General features: G+C 38.9%; 2 protein-coding genes across 4 annotated transcripts in view; one reads left to right on the top strand and one right to left on the bottom strand.

Moving 5' to 3' along the window:
- CENPK (centromere protein K) overlaps positions 1-6,526 on the bottom strand; it is a 23,580-nt gene extending 17,054 nt beyond the window's left edge. The window contains exons 1-3 of one of the 3 annotated variants that reach the window (XM_015563069.1): positions 6,484-6,526; positions 4,372-4,518; positions 2,234-2,290 (exon numbers count right to left, since the gene is read on the bottom strand). In XM_015563069.1, coding sequence (XP_015418555.1) covers positions 2,234-2,290; positions 4,372-4,485 — 171 coding nt within the window. In that variant the 5' untranslated portion in view covers positions 4,486-4,518; positions 6,484-6,526. Of the gene's footprint in view, positions 1-2,233; positions 2,291-4,371; positions 4,519-5,888; positions 5,962-6,483 lie in introns of those variants that run through there. The other 2 variants (XM_006762419.2, XM_006762420.2) reach the window with 2 other exon arrangements.
- A 135-nt stretch (positions 6,527-6,661) lies between these two features.
- The window catches only part of PPWD1 (peptidylprolyl isomerase domain and WD repeat containing 1), a 25,881-nt gene continuing 14,731 nt past the window's right edge, over positions 6,662-17,811 (top strand). The window contains exons 1-5 of the mRNA XM_015563110.1: positions 6,662-6,875; positions 11,071-11,173; positions 13,108-13,208; positions 13,442-13,562; positions 15,837-16,284. Of these exons, the coding sequence (XP_015418596.1) occupies positions 6,680-6,875; positions 11,071-11,173; positions 13,108-13,208; positions 13,442-13,562; positions 15,837-16,284 (969 nt within the window). The 5' untranslated portion in view covers positions 6,662-6,679. The remainder of the gene's footprint in view (positions 6,876-11,070; positions 11,174-13,107; positions 13,209-13,441; positions 13,563-15,836; positions 16,285-17,811) is intronic.

The raw sequence follows: 17,811 nt of genomic DNA, 5'->3' as shown, positions 1-17,811 counted from the left end.
GGGAGAGGCATTGATTGGACTGTCGGGCTTTGGAGGGAGGGTAGGGGAGGGTGGGGGTAAAGGGGAAAGAGCAACCAAAGGACTTACATGCAGGCATATAGGCCTAACCAATGGGCACGGACAACAGGGGGGGGGAGGGCAAGAGTGGGGGGGGTTGAGGGTATCGTGGGGACAAGGACACATATGTAATTTCTTAATCAATAAAAAATATATTAAGAAAAAAAAATATTATGTATAAGAGTAGTACTTCTAAAGGTACGTAAACATAAAAATTTGAGAAATCTTGTCATTCTCTCATTTAAAATAATATCTTGCTTTAGAAAATGAATTGAGTTTTAATTGAAGATTTTAAGTCTAATAGGTATACAGAAAAGAGTTAACAAAGCAAGCCCTAAGATTATCCCTAAAGGTCTGCTTATAAGGGTGGCATGCTCCCACCAGTATTGGAGAACTTTCGTTGGACTCATTTGTATATTTTTGTCTTTGTTCTTAGAAATTTTACTACTAAAACATTTTTAACTCTTTTTAAAAATATATGTTTTTATTAATTTTAGAGAGAGAGAGAGAAAGAGAGAGGGAGAGGAAGAGGAAGAGAGAGAGAGAGAGAGAGGGAGAGAGAGAGAGAGAGAGAGAGAGAGAGAGAGAGAGAGAAACATTGATCAGCACGCCCCCTACTATGGATTAAACCTACAAACTGGGCATGTGTCCTGACTGGGAATCAAACCAGTGACCTTTTGGTGTATGGGATGATGCTCAACCAACTAAGCCACAGCAGCCAGGGCACATTTTTAACTCTTATATGATCAAATACATCTAAGTGTTAATATATATAATGTGTTCATCATATATATATATATGGTAAATATATATATATATTTATACACACACACACACACACAATAAAAGCACAATATGCTAATTAGACCAGACAGCCAAATGACCTTCCAGACGTCATTCTGGACGTCCTTCCGGATGAACTGGCTGAGGCAGAGGTGGTTAGGAGAGATCAGGCAGGCAGGCGAGTGGTTAGCAGGCAGCCAGGCAAGCAGGTAGGGGCGATCAGGCAGGCAGGCAGAGTGATTAGGGACGATCAGGCAGTTAGGGGAGATCAGGCAAGCACACAAGTGGTTAGGGGCGATCAGGCAGGAAAGCAGAGTGGTTAGGGGTGATCAGGCAGTTAGGGGCAATCAGGCAGGCAGGCAGAAGTGGTTAGGGGCGATCAGGCAGGCAGGCGAGTGGTTAGGGGCGATCAGGCAGGCAGGCAGCGGGGTTAGGGGCTATAAGGCAGGTAGGCAGGCGAGCGGTGAGGAGCCAGTGATCCCGGATTGTGAAAGGGTGCAGGCCAGGCTGAGGGACCCTCCCCTCCCCTGCACGAATTTCGTGAACCAGATACACACACACACACACACACGTATATATATTATTGATTTCAGAGAGGGAGAGGGAAGAGAGACAGAAACATCAATGATGAGAATCACTGATTGGCTGCCTCCTGCACGCCCCCTACTGGGGATTAAGCCCATAACCCAGGCATATGTCCTTGACAGGAATCAAACCGGGACCCTTCAGTCCGCAGGCCTACCCTCTATCCACTGAGCCAAACCAGCTAGGGCTAAGTGTTCTTTTATAATGTCTAGATTTTTATTAATAGCCAAGTTCTCCCATGTCACTAGGTTGTACAGTCTCCTTGCTTTTCTTGTAATGAAATATGATTGTACCACTATCATTCCTTAACTAATTCATCCCTTTCCCATACATTGGAACTATCATCTTTGTTATTTTAAATTCTTAATCTGTTGCAAAGACCCTTTGGTGTATTCCTAAACCAATTCCCTAGGTCTCTGATTATTAAAATGGATATCTTAATCCTTTTTTAAGCCTCGGTAAAATCAGCTACGATTCCATACAGATAGTAAAATACCTGTGGCTACTGTACCTAACACAAAGTAGAAAAGTCTTTGTTCTAATTTTTAACAAAGTACCATAATAGCAGCCAAGGGGCAATTGACTCAACAGTTAAATGTATGTATAGCTGTGGAAAGATAAAAAAGAAAATATTCTTATTTATTTATAATAGCTTATTCAAGATAGTTTTTAAAATACTTCTCTTAAATCAGAAAAAGTAGAGAATTGTCCGAATGATTAAGCATACAGGTATTAACAAAACTATTATACTTGACAGATAAACTTCTTATCCAAAACAATGAATTTCAAAGAAAGGAAGGTTTCATACCTGAGCATTTGAATCAGTGAGTGTCTCGGTTCCAATAAGTGATAATTTATTCTGATACTTGATTTAAAAAGTAAAAAACAAAAACACAGAAAAACAAGTCACACTATAACCCAAGATTTCCTCTCCCTCCCCTTTTATACCAGTCAATATCATATTCTTTTAAAACAATATACAATTACCTGATGTAAGACAACAAATTGTTTTTAATTCCTCACTTTCTAAGCAGGAGGGTAAGGAAGGCAGCCAAATTGGTCCCAAGATGAAGACATTAAAAGTAAAAGGGTATATAGACTCTATACAGAATTTAAAAAATTAGTATGGGAAAAAGGAACAAAGAACAAAAATGAAAACTAGGGTGAGTTAGAAGCTAGATAACGGGAAATGGGGAACAAGAGGGAAATAACAATAGGAAAATAACAAAAGAGGTAAGAAGACAGTTATGATTATAAGAAAATAAAGCCTTTAAGAGACAGTTCTTTCTGTGCCATTAAAAAAATCCACAGCTGTTAATAGCAATTACTGGTATATCTGAACAAAATTATGATTAATTTAAATTTTGTGATTATTTCTATTAATAATATCTTTTACAAATATATATTTTTATTGATTTCAGAGAGGAAGAAAGAGGGAGAGATAGAAACATCAACAATGAGAGAGAATCACTGATTGGCTGCCTGCTGCCCACCCCCTACTAGGGATCGAGACTGCAACCCATCAAGCCTGCAACCCAGGCATGTGCCCTTGACCAGAATCAAACCCGGGACCCTTCAGTCTGCAGGCCAACACTCTATCCACTGAGCAAAACCAGCTAGGGCAACAATATCTTTTTTTTTAAATAAGAGTTTAGTTGAGCCAAATAATGACATAGGCCGTGGAGCAAAATCTCAAATGTTCTACAAAATAACAATTTTGTAGCTTCTTTTATGCATTTGAAATTAAGGATGGAAAGTATATGGAGGTGGGAGACAGTAAGGTGGGTATTGGATTACAGGATAGTTAACGAAATATGTGCTCTCTTTTTTAAATTTCCAACTGAAAATTTACTGGGAAGAATAGAATGTGAAAAATGGCTGTAGCCTGCATCATATACTATGATACACTATCATATGCTATTTCAAGTAGAACAAATTTTTACCAAAATACTGTAGTGTACCAGAAGTGACTCTATCTCATGAACTAAAACAAAACAAAACATAAATTTCAAAAATAACATTTTCTAAAGTAACTTGTACTTTTACTCAAACTCCAGAATTGGGTGTCCTCTAACTTCTATATTCTCTATCTCAGGAAGTAACTTCACTAATCATCCACTGGCCCAAGCCAGGAACCTGAAACTATCCATAACTCCCCCATTTCACAACAATTAATCTCCAAATCCTTTTGGTTCTACCCTCTTAATATCCCTTAAATCCATTCTTCTGTTTGCAATGACAGGAGTTAGCCCTTCAGTACTTCTTACCAGGATTACTACAGCCTCCTAAATGCTCTTTCTACCTGTAGTCTCACTTTCCTTCAAAACCACCAGAGTAATTTTCTCAAACTATATATCTCATCATGTCACTTCATATTTATAATCCTTTAATGGCTCCCCACAGTATACACTCAACAAGTCTGGTCATGTTCTTGCCCCTAATTACCTCTCCAGTCTCACTTCACAAGTCCTCTCTTCCTAATTTACATAAGTCATAATAGTCTACATGGAGTTCTCTACCAGTAAACTCTTTCAACCTTTATATATTTTGTTCCTTCTACTTTGTATACCTCTCCCAATTTCACAGGCTAACTCCTATTAATCCTTTAGAAATGAATTCAGTCATTACCTCTTTCAGGACACTATCCTTGACCCTTTCAGTCTAGGTTTAGGAGTCTTAAGTACAGTCTTTGTATTTCTAATATAATGGTTACTGCCTTCATTAGATGATAATCTCCTTGAGGGTAGGGATTGATATAATTTTTTTCTCTTCCTACAGTTCATCTAGTATAAACTTCATTGAATGTTATAGGTCTAAAACATATAAATATTTATCGTACAATATAATGACGTTCAGGAATCAGCAGAATTATTTCTCAAGTTCATTATTGAAATAGAAATCTTATAGTAATTAATTGATATATCACTTTAATTTCTTGATACTTACTTCTTCCAGATCTTTCCACATTTCTTCACATTTTTTAATAAGTTCTTCCTTAGCAGTTGTAATATCTTCATCTGTAGTACTATCTGGATCTAGATCTTGGTTACTCATTGACATTGCCTTGTGATTTACTTAGCCTTATAAGAAAACCTAAAGTAAAAAATATTTGTTGAACACCTATTACTTGCCAGATACTCACCTAGGAGCTAAAGGTGTAACAGTGAACAAAATAGATTAAAATCCCTCCTATGATGGTGCCTACATTCTAGCTAAGAAAAACAAAAATAAGTCTAAAAATGTTAAAAAATCATACTATAGTACATCAAATGATTTATAAGTGCTATGAAGAAAAGAAAAGCAGAGAATATAGCCAGTGCTCAGGAAGGGGCAATGGAATTTTACACAAGGAGGCCATATGAAGTCACTGAGAAGTTGAGAACTGAGCAAAAACAGAAAGGAAATCATTGCGATCTGGTGACATTTAGGGGATGACGATCCAGGTGAGGTACCTGGAAGCGCAAAGGCCTTGGGCAGAAGATAGAGAACACCAGATGAGGTCAGAGAGATGATAACAGATCATGCGGGCTCTAGGCCATTTTAAGGACTTAGGTTGAGATCGTAAGTGATTAAAGAGGAATGACATGATTTAAATCATGTTTTAACAGTATAACTCTGGTTCATTACAGCCAAGTAAGGACAGAAGCAGGAAAGCCTGTTAGAAAGCTATTGCAATAATCCAAGGATTAATATTGAGACCGTACCAAATGTCTAATTCTGAATATATTTTTAAGATAGAGCCAGTAGGATTTCCTAACAGCTTACATATAGTGTAAAATGAAGAGAGGAGTCAATTATTACTGAAAAGGTTTGGACCTGTGCAATTGGAAAGATGGAGTTGCCAATTACTGAGATGGGGAAGATGGTGGAAGAAACAAATTCAGCAAGATTAAGAATTCAGTTTTGGCCTGGCCAGCCTGGCTCAGTGGCTGAGCATCGACCTATGAACCAGGTCACTGCTCAATTCCCGGTCAGGGCATATGCCCAGATTTCGGCTCTATCCCCAGTGAGGGGCGTGCAGGAGACAGCCGATCAATGATCCCCTCTCATCACTGATCTTCCTATCTCTCTCTCCCAGCCTGAAATCAATAAAAGTATGTATATTTTTAAAAAGTGTGTATACATTTTTTGGGACACCCTATATTTGCACAAGTCTGCATGGGTATGCTTATTGCAGCATTATTTATAAAAAAAAATTACACTAGTAAGTGTAACTCAACAGATTGTCTAGGTTTAAAACCTGGCTTCACTACTTACAAGCTGTGTGACCTTGGGCAAGACACTTAAACTGGCTGTCCATGTTTCCTTCTCTTTAAAATGAAGATAATCAGACACACACAAAAAGTGATCTGATTAGAGCAGAAGGCAGAGAAGAAATGAGACCAGCTAGGTAGAATAGGCCAGATAAAGGGAGTCTTTAAAACTAAAAGCAAAACAAACAAAAACCCTTAGAAAGTACTTACTACCGGCAGTTCCTTTCCTGTATCTGGGGTCCACATCAAAGCAAAAGTAAAGAAGAGATTCATCTAGTATGAAATACAGTAGGTAACCAGGAGACTGCTAAGTAGGCTTTTTTTGAAAAGCAGTGATTTAAAATGACAACTTGTTGTACTTAACGGATTAAAAAACAAAGGATTAAGATGGTAAATGTCATGTTGGGTGTTTGTCTTTAACCGCAGTATATTTCCTTTCTTTTTTTTAAAGAAGAGAGCCAAGTCCAGAAGGCCACTAAGGGCTGTAAGCCTAGGCCAGGGTGCCGGCGGAAGGGGGAGCGGTCCCGCCGTGGGCCACTCGGGCAGGGCTGGGTCTCTCCCCAGAGAACAGTAGCCAGCGCTCGCCACCTTCTTCGGAGCGTGTGTGGGAGGAGCGAGCAGCTCTGGGGAGAGGACCTGTTGGGAGCACTGTCGGGAGCCCAGGGAGCCCGTTCCTTCCACTCCCCACCGCGCCGTCCTTCTCCCCTAACCCGCGGGGTTCTAGAGCCGAAGAGCGGGGCTCCACGCGCCGGTTCCCAGGAGGTCAGGGTCCCGGCTGGCGCGGTCGCCCCGGCCCGTTTCTTACCACTGACGCCCCAGCCCTGCAGCCGCCGCCTCCAGCTGTCAACAAGCCTGCGCCCGGGATCCGCGCGCGCTGCTTGCTGATTGGACCCGTCACAGCCAATCCTGAGCCTCTCTCGGCGTCTGACTAGCCGGCTGCGCTGCCTGGGGATTGGTTGTTGAGCTGGGAGCGTCGCGCCTTTTCTGACGATCCGGGCGACATGGCGGCGGAAGCGGGTAGCGATTCCCAGCTAAGACGGAGAAGGCGCCGGGACCCGGAGGAGCCGGAGCAAACGGAGCGCAAAGAGAGGGAGCCGGCAGTGGCCGTCGCCATGGCCCAAGGGAACGAAGAGGATGATGAAGAGCGCTGGGTTGGGCCTTTACCGGTAGAGGCAACATTGGCCAAGAAGAGGAAAGGTAGTGGCAGGGATTGGCACGGGGCGGGTGGGCTTGCTGCGCGCCCCGAGTGGGGGCGTGAAAGCCAGGCCCGGAGACGCTGGTGTGTTTGTGAGGTTTTGTGCACTCGGAACCGAGGGTCGTCTTCTCGCTTCTGGCCACTCTGGGCCTGTGCGTGCCCCCGAAGTAATGATTCGGACGCAGGACAGCGTCTTTCCGATCATGTCAAATACTTTCAATCACCGAGTTGTTATGTAGATGCTAATGCTTATTTATGCCTGGGCTGTCTATGTTCTTGGCACCGCTCGAGTAGTCCCTGTATACGGCGGCCCTAGGAGGCTGGGATCTATAACTCCGGTTAGGAGCTGTGGGAGGGAGTTCTGGGTCTCTTAGAGGCGTTCAGCTCCGGAGCGGTGTCAGGCATGGGGACGCGAGGCGGGGGTATTTAGAATCATCAAGTGGACGTAGGCAAAGATCGGTTCTACCCTTGACTCTTCAACTAATGAGTTTTGTGATCCAGGGGTAAAAGTTTCCCGGATCACATATTTTCATCTAAAACATGAGGTCTGTGATTTTCAAACCTTACTCCTTACATACCAGGACATGAAGCATTTTGCTATTAAGGTGGAACAGTGAGAAAATGGTATCAAACAAAAGAAATGAGTAAAGGAATAGATTGCATTTTCTTTTCCTTCAAGTTCTATGAAATGTTTCCTTAAACGGGCAAGGCCATTAAAATGTGATCTTTTAAGAATTCAAATCTTACTTGATCACTTCCCTTACTTAACTCCTTAATTATTTCTCATTATTTTCAAAATAAAGTCTAAACTCCCTCTGATGGCTTACAAGGCCTTTCACAATAGCTCCCTCTCTCCTTATCTGGCCAGCGTATTTCCACAATAACCCCTTGTCGTTTCTCCTGTGCACGTGGGCCATACTTTCTCCGCTGGATGGCTGTTGGAGTATCTTGGTGTCTGTCTCTACCTGGAATATTTACCTTCACCCCTTTGACTTGGCTAACGTTTTGTTGTTGTTGTTCAGCCCTTTGCACTCAGCTCAGATATCACCTCCTCGGGGAAGCCTGTGACTTCACCAGTCTGGGCTGGGTTTCCAAAGCGCATTGGTAATAACTCTGAGATCATGTTTACCACAGGTAGTCTTCAAATTTTATGTATCCGAATTTTGAAAAGGCTTTTTTTTTTAATCCTCACCCTAGAATATTTCCCATTGATTTTTAGAAAGAGTGGAAGAGAGAGGGAAAGGGAAAGGCAGAGAGAAAATACCGATGTGAGAGAAACACATCGATTGGTTGCCTCCTGCATGTGCTCTGGCCAAGGGCACAAATCGGGTGTACTTTGTGCCCTTGACCAGAATCCTTTCCGATGCTCTATCCACTGAAACAACCGACTAGGGCAAAAAAGCTATTTTTTTAACCTTGTACATTGACACCCTTAAAGTGTTATTACCTTTTTTTTTAATTGCCACGGCTTCCAGATAAATGTTTCTGTAATAACTTTTCCTCATTGCACGTTTTATATTTTGAAATTGTATATTTATTCATGTGATTGATTAATGTTTCTCTCCACTGCTAGGACTAAACATACAAGAGCAAATCTTGCTGCATAGCTTTGCATATCACAGGTACTCAATAAGTATTTACTGAATGAATAAATATTACAGTATTTATGCTCTTACTTATTTTATTGAATTAGAATATTCTTGCACATCCTTTTTTATAGAAAATAAGTGTGGGGGGAGATCCAAAAATATCAAAATGCTGATATTATTATTAGGAGACAATGATCTTAGAAACTTAAAACAATTGAGACAGATACGGAAATTATTAGGTGTGAAAATCTTCACCCTTAATTAGATGCTTATTGTATTTAAGTCACTCCATAGTGTATTCAGTTTGAAAAAAATTGAAATTTCAAAGATGTATGAAATGTTTTAAAAAATCATTGAAGCCCTGGCTGGTGGTGCAGTGGTTAGAACATGTGCCCCGAGCGCCAAAGGGAGGCAACCAAGATGTTTCTCTGTCTCTTCCTCCCTCCCTCCCACCCCACTGCCTTCTACTCTCTAAAAATCAGTGGAAAAAATATCCTTGGGTAAGGATTAACAGCAACAACAAAAATATCATTGAAGATTTTGTCTGAAAGTACAGGAGTTGAATAATATATTTAGCCTTCTAGAAATGGAACCATTTCCTTTAACACATTGTTTGGATATTGGACTTTTGAATACATTTTCAGAAAGACATTATAAATGACTAGAGGCCTGATGCACAAAATTTTTGCAGGAGTAGGCCTTCCTTCCCCCATCTGCTGGCACCAGCTTCCCTCTGGCACGTGGGACCCAGACTTCCCTCGCAGCCCCGGCTTTGTCCAGAAGTTCATCCGCTCTAATTAGCATATTATGCTTTTATTATTATAGATTGTATGGCACTACCTTTAATTACACTAGTGGATTCTCAAGGACAGAACTATGTGTTACTCTTCTTTATTCCATGTGACTTGGAATTTATTTTCAATAAATATCTGTTCAATAAGTGAACTAACTGGCAGCAAAAGGCATGTGTATCAGATAGGATCAAATTTAACTCCGTATTACAGAAAACAACAAAATAACATTGAAAAGATAAAGATAGCCCTAACCGGTTTGGCTCAGTGGATAGAGCGTCAGTCTGTGGACTCAAGAGTCCCAGGTTCGATTCCAGTCAAGGGCATGTACCTTGGTTGCGGGCACATCCCCAGTAGGGGGTGTGCAGGAGGCAACTGATCGATGCTTCTAACTCTCTATCCCTCTCCCTTCCTCTCTGTAAAAATTAATAAAATATATATTTTAAAAAAAAAGAAAAGAAAAGATAAAGATATACTTCTCTCATATGTAAAAGAAGTCCCAAAGTAGATAGTCTAGGATTGGTATGGAGGCTCCAAAGGAACCTAGGCTTTTTCCAGTGTTCTGCCCCAGCATCGCTAGGGAACGGCCCTCACCTTTGTCCTGAGTGGTTATTAGAATTATGGTGCTCATGTCCCAGTTCCAAGCTGTAGGACTGAGGAAGAGAAGAAGGGTACACCTTTTGAAGAAGAATTCTTGACTGTGACACAACATTTCCACTTTTATCTCATTGCTACAAGGTTATACCTAACTGCAGGAGAAGGTGAGAAAGGTTATCTTATAGCTAGATGTCAGGATGCTCATATAAAAATGGGGATTTTGTTACTAAAAATGATGGGAAAAGTAATCTGTTGGACACAGCTTTGAGTCTGATATACAGTAGTTATAAAAAAAACTGAAATAGCTCATTTTACTTGGCAACTTTGTGGACATTTTTGGGTAAATAAAATAGTCATTGGATTATTTTGTTAGGTACACATATAATATCTTTTACCTGTAAAATTGTTTATGGCTCATATAATGAAATGAATATTTTCTCACATCATCACTCTTAAAAATGTTTTGCCTCTGGAAAGTGCTTTGGAAGCAGTCAACTGGATACGCTCTAGCGCAGTGGTTCTCAACCTTCCTAATGCCGCGACCCTTTAATACAGTTCCTCATGTTGTGGTGACCCCCAATTTCATTGTTACAAATTGAACATAATTAAAGCATAGTGATTAATCACAAAAACAATATGTAATTATATATGTGTTTTCCGATGGTCGGAGGCCACCCCTGTAAAAGGGTCGTTTGACCCCAAAGGGGTCGCGACCCACAGGTTGAGAACCGCTGCTCTAGGGTTTTCTAAACTCTAAAAAAAAACCAGTATATTGCTTCAAAGAGGATTAGTGCCTTAAAGATAAACTGAGACATTTTATAGATGGCTACTGGCCTCTTAATATTTAAATTAGCACTAATAATTGGGTCTATGTGGTTAGAAAAATGGTTGTGGTATTTTCATGATGCTTTTTAAGGTTTTTGGTTTTGTTTTTGAAGGAAACCTTCATATTAAGCCAGTCATTCAGTGCCTAAGTTTTGGGGACATTTAAGTATGTATGTATTACCTAAGAACTTGTGACTGGCTAAATATTAGTGCTGTTCAATATTATGCAATAATAAAAGTTATAACTGACATGAGACACTGGATTTTTGTTTTTATTACATGTGGAATAGACAGAAATTCAAGAAAATCTAGATGAAAAGACAACATGGAATTTAGAAAATACAAAATAGTATTGAGCTCCAGTTGTTAAAAATAATTTTTTCTTTTTTTTTCAGTTCTAGAGTTTGAAAGAGTCTATCTTGATAATCTCCCCAGTGCATCTATGTACGAGCGCAGTTACATGCATAGAGATGTTATCACCCATGTAGTGTGCACCAAGTAAGTGTATCACATCTTCTTACATTCTCTGAAAAGATTTTTTTTAAATGCTTCAATTTTGACATGAACTAATAGAAGTAACTTTAGGATATTATGGATTTCTGTTTAATTTTATAGGTTCAGTGGAAGTTTAAGTTAAAGGCTGACAGGTTCTTTCCTATATCACACAAGGAATGCATCCTCTAAGACATAACTCCTCAGTTTGTGTGCATGTCTTTTGGAAATAAATGCCAAAAGAAAATGAGGTTTCCAGAAGAAGAGCATATTAGTTAAACAGATGGAGTAGTTGGTAGCTGGCCCCGTCAGTACTTAATGGGGAAAATGATGAGAACTAAGACAACCTGGAAATGTCACAGGACCTTCAAAATAAATGAGTGGGATTTGAAGAATAATCATCATAATAGTAATATTCTACTGTATGTTAAGTGCATATTATACCCAATACTGTTCTAAAGCTTTTTCATAAATTATTTCGTTCACCTTAAGAACAGTCTAATGAGGTAGTAATAAAATCTACATTTCATAGGTGAGGAAATGGCAGATGAGGCTGGAGCAAAAAATGCAAGGATTAAGTCTTAGAGAGTTTTCTATTCCTTGTATGGATTTTGAGCCTGTAATCAGGAGAGTAACATCAGGTTTGTTTTTTTTAAGACCACTCAGGCTGTGGTGAGATTAATGGACTTAAATAGGGCCAGAATGGATATAGTAAGAGCAGTTAAGAGACTAGTATAGAAATCTAGATGAGATATGATGGTGACGTGGATGATATTGGCTGTGATTATGGAAAGAAGTAGATGAATGACTTTGCTCTTTGGATCAGTCTATTCTTAATCTCTTGGAAGCCATTTAAGATATACATGTAATTAAAATATTATCATTTTTAATTGTGGTAATATAAAATATTCTTATTTTTCCTTTATAGAATAATTCTGACAGACATTAGCACTTTTCCCAATCCAAAGAAAGAAAGGGGTGAGGAGAGAGAAACATTGATGTGAGAGATACATTGATTGGTTGCCTCCCACATGTGCCCCAACCAGGCCAGGGATCGCACCTGAAATACAGGTACATGCCCTTGATTGGGAATCAAACCCGTGACACCTCGGTGCTCGGGCTGACATTCTATTCACTGAGCGACACTGTCAAGGCTCCTCAAGATTTTTTGTTTTGCTTTTTTTTTAGCTCAAAAAAGCAGGGTATAATAGAAAGATTATAGAATTTGAAGTTAGGCAAATCTGACATTGAATGCCGCTCTTCAGTTGTGGACCTAGGAAAAGTACATTTAACATTTCAAACTATTTTCTAATTCATAAAATGATGATAAAAAATACCTACACTAATAGAGTTCCTGTAAAGATTAAATAATGTAATGTGTGTAAAGTACCTGGCACATACTAGGTTTTAATAAATGGTTTCTATTTTTATACACCTGCAGACAAGATTATCCTGTACAAAATATTTTTCCCCTAACTATATTTTTGATAATTTAAACAACCAAAATACCTTGCATAGAATACAAACAAACTTATGTTGAATTTTGCTGTATATGAAAGTAATATGTGGAGATTTAATTTATGAACTTCTGAAAAATAGAACCTTTTCCCTATGAAACGATAGCCTGTAGGGTAATTTTAACATTAAAATACTCTTAAGGTGTAGTAATTCCCAGTGAGATTTCTTTATTTTTTTAATGTCAAGTCCCAACTCAATTCTGAGCTTAGGTCTTAAGATGAAAATTAGTTACGATATCCAGAAAAGAACTTCAAAATTTGCAATATTCTATCTATCCTAATAAAGTGGCCAGCATAAAGGAAGATTTTTTTGAAAACCTATTCTGAAAGAGTCAGAGATTCTCAGAGAATGATGGGCTTGGGGATATTGAATGATTCATAGATTTGTTTTAAATGTTAACTTTTATAATTTCATATGTGCAGGACAGACTTTATTATCACTGCCAGTCATGATGGACATGTTAAGTTCTGGAAAAAGGTAGAAGAAGGAATTGAATTTGTTAAACATTTTCGCAGTCACCTGGGTAAGAATTTCACCTTTTCTTTTTTTGGCTCTCTTAAACTGTACTAACGTGTGTGTGTGTGTGTGTGTGTGTGTGTGTGTGTGTGTGTGTGTGTTTTAAGTTCCAGATATACTTACTACTAAATATAAAGATGTTAGCTCTGTAAAGTTTCTTTTAAACTGATTTTTTTTCCTTTGAATTGTGTGCATTTATGTCATTGGTATTTAATGTTTTAATTTTATTTATTTAAACAGGAGTTATTGAAAGTATTGCAGTTAGCTCTGAGGGAGCATTGTTTTGCTCTGTGGGTGATGATAAAGCAATGAAGGTGTTTGATGTAGTGAACTTTGACATGATCAATATGCTGAAGCTTGGGTGAGTCTTTTTTAAATTACATATTTTTTCACTTAGTGAACTAATTTTTTAAAAAATATATTTTTATTGATTTCAGAAAGGAAGGGAGAGGGAGAGAGAGGTAGAAATATCAGTGACGAGAGAGAATCATTGATTGCCTGCCTCCTGCGCAACCCCTACAGAGTCCCCAACCTGGGCATGTGCCTGACCAGGAATTGAACCAGGTCCTCTGGGTTCATAGGTTGACGCTCAACCACTGAGCCACACCAGCAGGGCATGAAATAATTTTTAAACTAAACTTCACCCATAAGTATTTCTAAACAGAATATGTTGCCATTCCATTAAAAAATGTACCTTTGGATTTCGCTTGGGAAATGGTTCCTTGTTATGATGCTATTTGGAGGCTTCTGCTGTGCTTTTTGTCATAATCACTGCAGAAATTTCCAAACAGCATCATAACAAGAATTCATTATATCTGTTTAACACTGCTTAATAACAAGGGTCCATCGTGTCTAATTTATTGGCACTTAGAGTTAAACTTGTGGTATTGTTCTTAGAAAGCTAATGCATATTTTTAGAATAGAAGTTAATTGTTGATGATTTTAAACTTTGAAGTATATTGATACCCAAACTTTGTAGTTAAACTGTACAGTAATGAGACTAATACTTTGCTTCAAGCATGTCTTTTTAAAGATAACACACACCTGCATTTATATACACCTAAATGAATGTTACCTTGAAAGTTGTCAAAAACAGTTTTGAGACATGTTTTTGTCTGCTCAGACTGCCACAACAAAAGACCAAAGATTGGGTGGCATAAACAGAAATTTATTTTCTCACAATTCTGGAGGCTGGAAAGTCCAAGGTCAAGGTTGTAGCAGGGTTTGGTTTCTGATGTGAATTCTCTTCTGTGTTTCACGTTGTATTTTCACTGGGAACGGGATGAAAGGAGGAATGATATCTCCCTCTTCTTTTTAGAAGGCCACAGGCCTATGGGGGTAGGGCCCCACCCATAAGGCCTCATTTAAACTTAATTACCTCCTAGAGACCCTGTGGCCACATACAATTACATTGGGGGTTAGAGCTTCATCATATGAATTGGGATGAAGAAAAACAGTAGTTCAACACAGAGCAGGACTCCTTTTGGAATTTCCTATTAAACCAGGGTACAAGCCACTAAAGGAAATCAGTCTCATTTATGGTCAGAACTTATTTTTTTACTACAAATAGAAACACCTATTGATCATCTGTCTTACTCCCCAGCTTTGTTTCCCCATGTTAGCTATTTTTTTAAAAAATATATTTCATTGATCTCTTCACAGAGAGGAAGGGAGAGAGATAGAGAGCCAGAAACATCGATGAGAGAGAAACATCGATCAGCTGCCTCCTGCACACCCCCCACCGGGGAAGTGCCCGCAACCCAGGCACATGCCCTTGACCGGAATCAAACCCGGGACCTTTCAGTCCACAGGCCGACGCTCTATCCACTGAGCCAAACCGGTTTTGGCCCCATGTTAGCTATTTTTAAAAATCAAATCTATTCATAAATGTTGAACATTTGCCACCTTTGCAAATACTGACAGAATATATTTTTAGGCTTTGATAGAAATTCTAAGAGAAGAGTCCCAAAAATGTTTTGAGCATCAGCACCATCATTAGAATAACTGTAACTTCTCAGACTGATTACTTTGAAGGAGACAACACTCAGTTGAGTGTAAAAGTTTGGTGTGTTGATTAACTCTGTCTCATTTTTTTATACTCCGCTCATCAGGGAGCATGTTCAAAGCTTGTAGTTATAATATCAAGTTACTAATTATGAGAGTGTGATAAAAGCATGATTTTCTTTAAACATAGTCATAACTAAAATACTTTGAGTTTTAATATTTCGAGGATGGCTTTATAACATACTGTTCATGCTAATGTACTTAAGAGTAAGTTATATATAGACTGAGATCAGAGATTCAAAAAGCATTGCCCGAAACTATCTTAAGCCCTAGGTCTAGTTAGGTTTCCTTTTCTACTCGAGAGAAGTGAATGGTCTGCTATAGCAATTCTCTTCTAGTAGATTGTAGATCTTCAGAAGTTATTATCTATGCACTGATGAGGTCAGAATGAGAAAAATCAGTAACTGTCCTTAGTTGTTCCTCCCCATTCTGTAATTCTCTGCCTTTTTTGAGCAAGGAATCCAAAACTAGCCAAATCACTGGTCACTGGCCAGGACATATTTTGGTGGTAGGAGTAGGAAGGGATGCTTATATCTTGTATTCATATTCTCTCAATTCTTTATTATTTCAGCTATTTTCCTGGACAGTGTGAATGGATCTATTGCCCAGGGGATGCCATATCATCAGTTGCTGCTTCTGAGAAGAGTACAGGAAAAATTTTTATTTATGATGGTCGAGGAGATAACCAGCCACTTCATGTTTTTGACAAACTCCATACGTCACCTCTTACTCAAATACGGCTAAACCCAGTTTACAAAGCAGTAGTGTCTTCCGACAAATCTGGAATGATTGAATACTGGACTGGGCCACCCCATGAATATAAATTCCCAAAAAATGTGAACTGGGAATATAAAACTGACACCGATTTATATGAATTTGCCAAGTGCAAGGCTTATCCAACCAGCATATGTTTTTCACCTGATGGGAAGAAAATAGCTACAATTGGTTCTGATAGAAAAGTTAGGATTTTCAGGTTTTTAACTGGAAAACTCATGAGAGTCTTTGATGAATCACTAAGTGTAAGTGCAATTTAAATTTAATATATATTTTTTTTCTTTATTCCGAAAATGTCTTTGTTTTGTGCCATTTAAAAGATTTTTTCAGGATATTAAATTGATAACTAGTTATTTTCTCTTGGCACATTATAATATTCAATTGCCTGCTGTCTTGTATTGTTGCTCTTCAAAACTCTCTTCCCTAGGTTTATTTCTTCTGAGCCAATGATCCTTCTAGTATGTATCTGTTTTTTTCTGTTTTGTTTTGTTTGCAAGCTCATTCTTTTAAGATCTTCAGAATTTATTCTAAGCCACCCTCTCTTCCCACTCTGTTCACTCTTATCTGTCTATGACTATTCCCAAATTTATTTCTCCAGGTTTCTATTATGAACAGACCTGGTACTGTCTTTTCTTTTTTTTCCTTTTTTTTTTCTATCTTCATGAATGGCATCAATATCCATTAATTGCACAAGCCAGAAACCTGAGTCTTCCTTAACTCTTTTCCTTACCCCTCTTTTTAATTTGTATCATGAGTCCTGACAATTTTACTTTCTAAATATACTTTAAATCCATCCATTTCCTTTCAGCACACCTGTCACTACCATAATTCATGATCTGGCTTATAACATGATCTGCTAGTATCTAATCTATTATCCATGCTACATGTAGAGTAATTTTTTAAAAGCACATGTTTGATCATGTCTTCCTTTGAACCTTTCAGTTACTTCCTGTTGTTCTTAGGATCAAGACCAAAATAATGGCCCTAACTGGTTTGGCTCAGTGGATAGAGCGTTGGCCTGTGGACTGAAAGGTCCCAGGTTTGATTCCGGTCAAGGGCATGTACCTTGGTTGTGGGCACATCCTCAGTAGGAGGTATGCGGGAGGCAGCTAATGGATATTTCTCTCTCCTCGATGTTTCTAACTCTCTATTCCTCTCCCTTCCTCTCTGTAAAATATCAATAAAATATATTTTAAAAAAGAAAAAGACCAAAATAATGGCCTGCCATGTTGTGGTGCCTGCCTACCATTACAGCCTAGTGCAGGAGTGGGCAACCTTTTTGTGAGTACGTGCCAAAACCAGCAAAATCTCTGACTCAAAATTCTGCGTGCCAACCCTAAGTTTTTGAGAACATGTTACACCTTCTTGATATCTCTTAAGGTGTACGTATGTGAAGAACCTTGAAGAAATAATAAAATTCAATCGAGCGACAAAAACACAGTATATGATGATGAAAAATAATTTATTTTTTAATGTATACACGTACACTGAGAGTCCGACAGAAAACTTTATGACTCCGTTTGATATTATCAGTGGGACTTTTTTTTTTTTTAATATATTTTTTATTGATTAAGATATTACATATGTGTCCCTGTCCCCACATCACCCTCCACCCCCCGCCCCCCCTTTGTCCGTGTCCATTGGTTAGGCCTCTATGCCTGCATGTAAGTCCTTTGGTTGCTCTTTCCCCCTTACGCCCACCCTCCCCTACCCTCCCGCCAAAGCCCGACAGTCCAATCAATGCCTCTCCATCTCTGGATCAGTCCTTGTTC

The sequence above is a fragment of the Myotis davidii genome, unplaced genomic scaffold (genome assembly GCF_000327345.1).
Source record: "Myotis davidii unplaced genomic scaffold, ASM32734v1 scaffold135, whole genome shotgun sequence".
NCBI classification, from domain to species: Eukaryota; Metazoa; Chordata; class Mammalia; order Chiroptera; family Vespertilionidae; genus Myotis; species Myotis davidii.
This window is presented reverse-complemented; position numbering and strand designations above follow the sequence as displayed.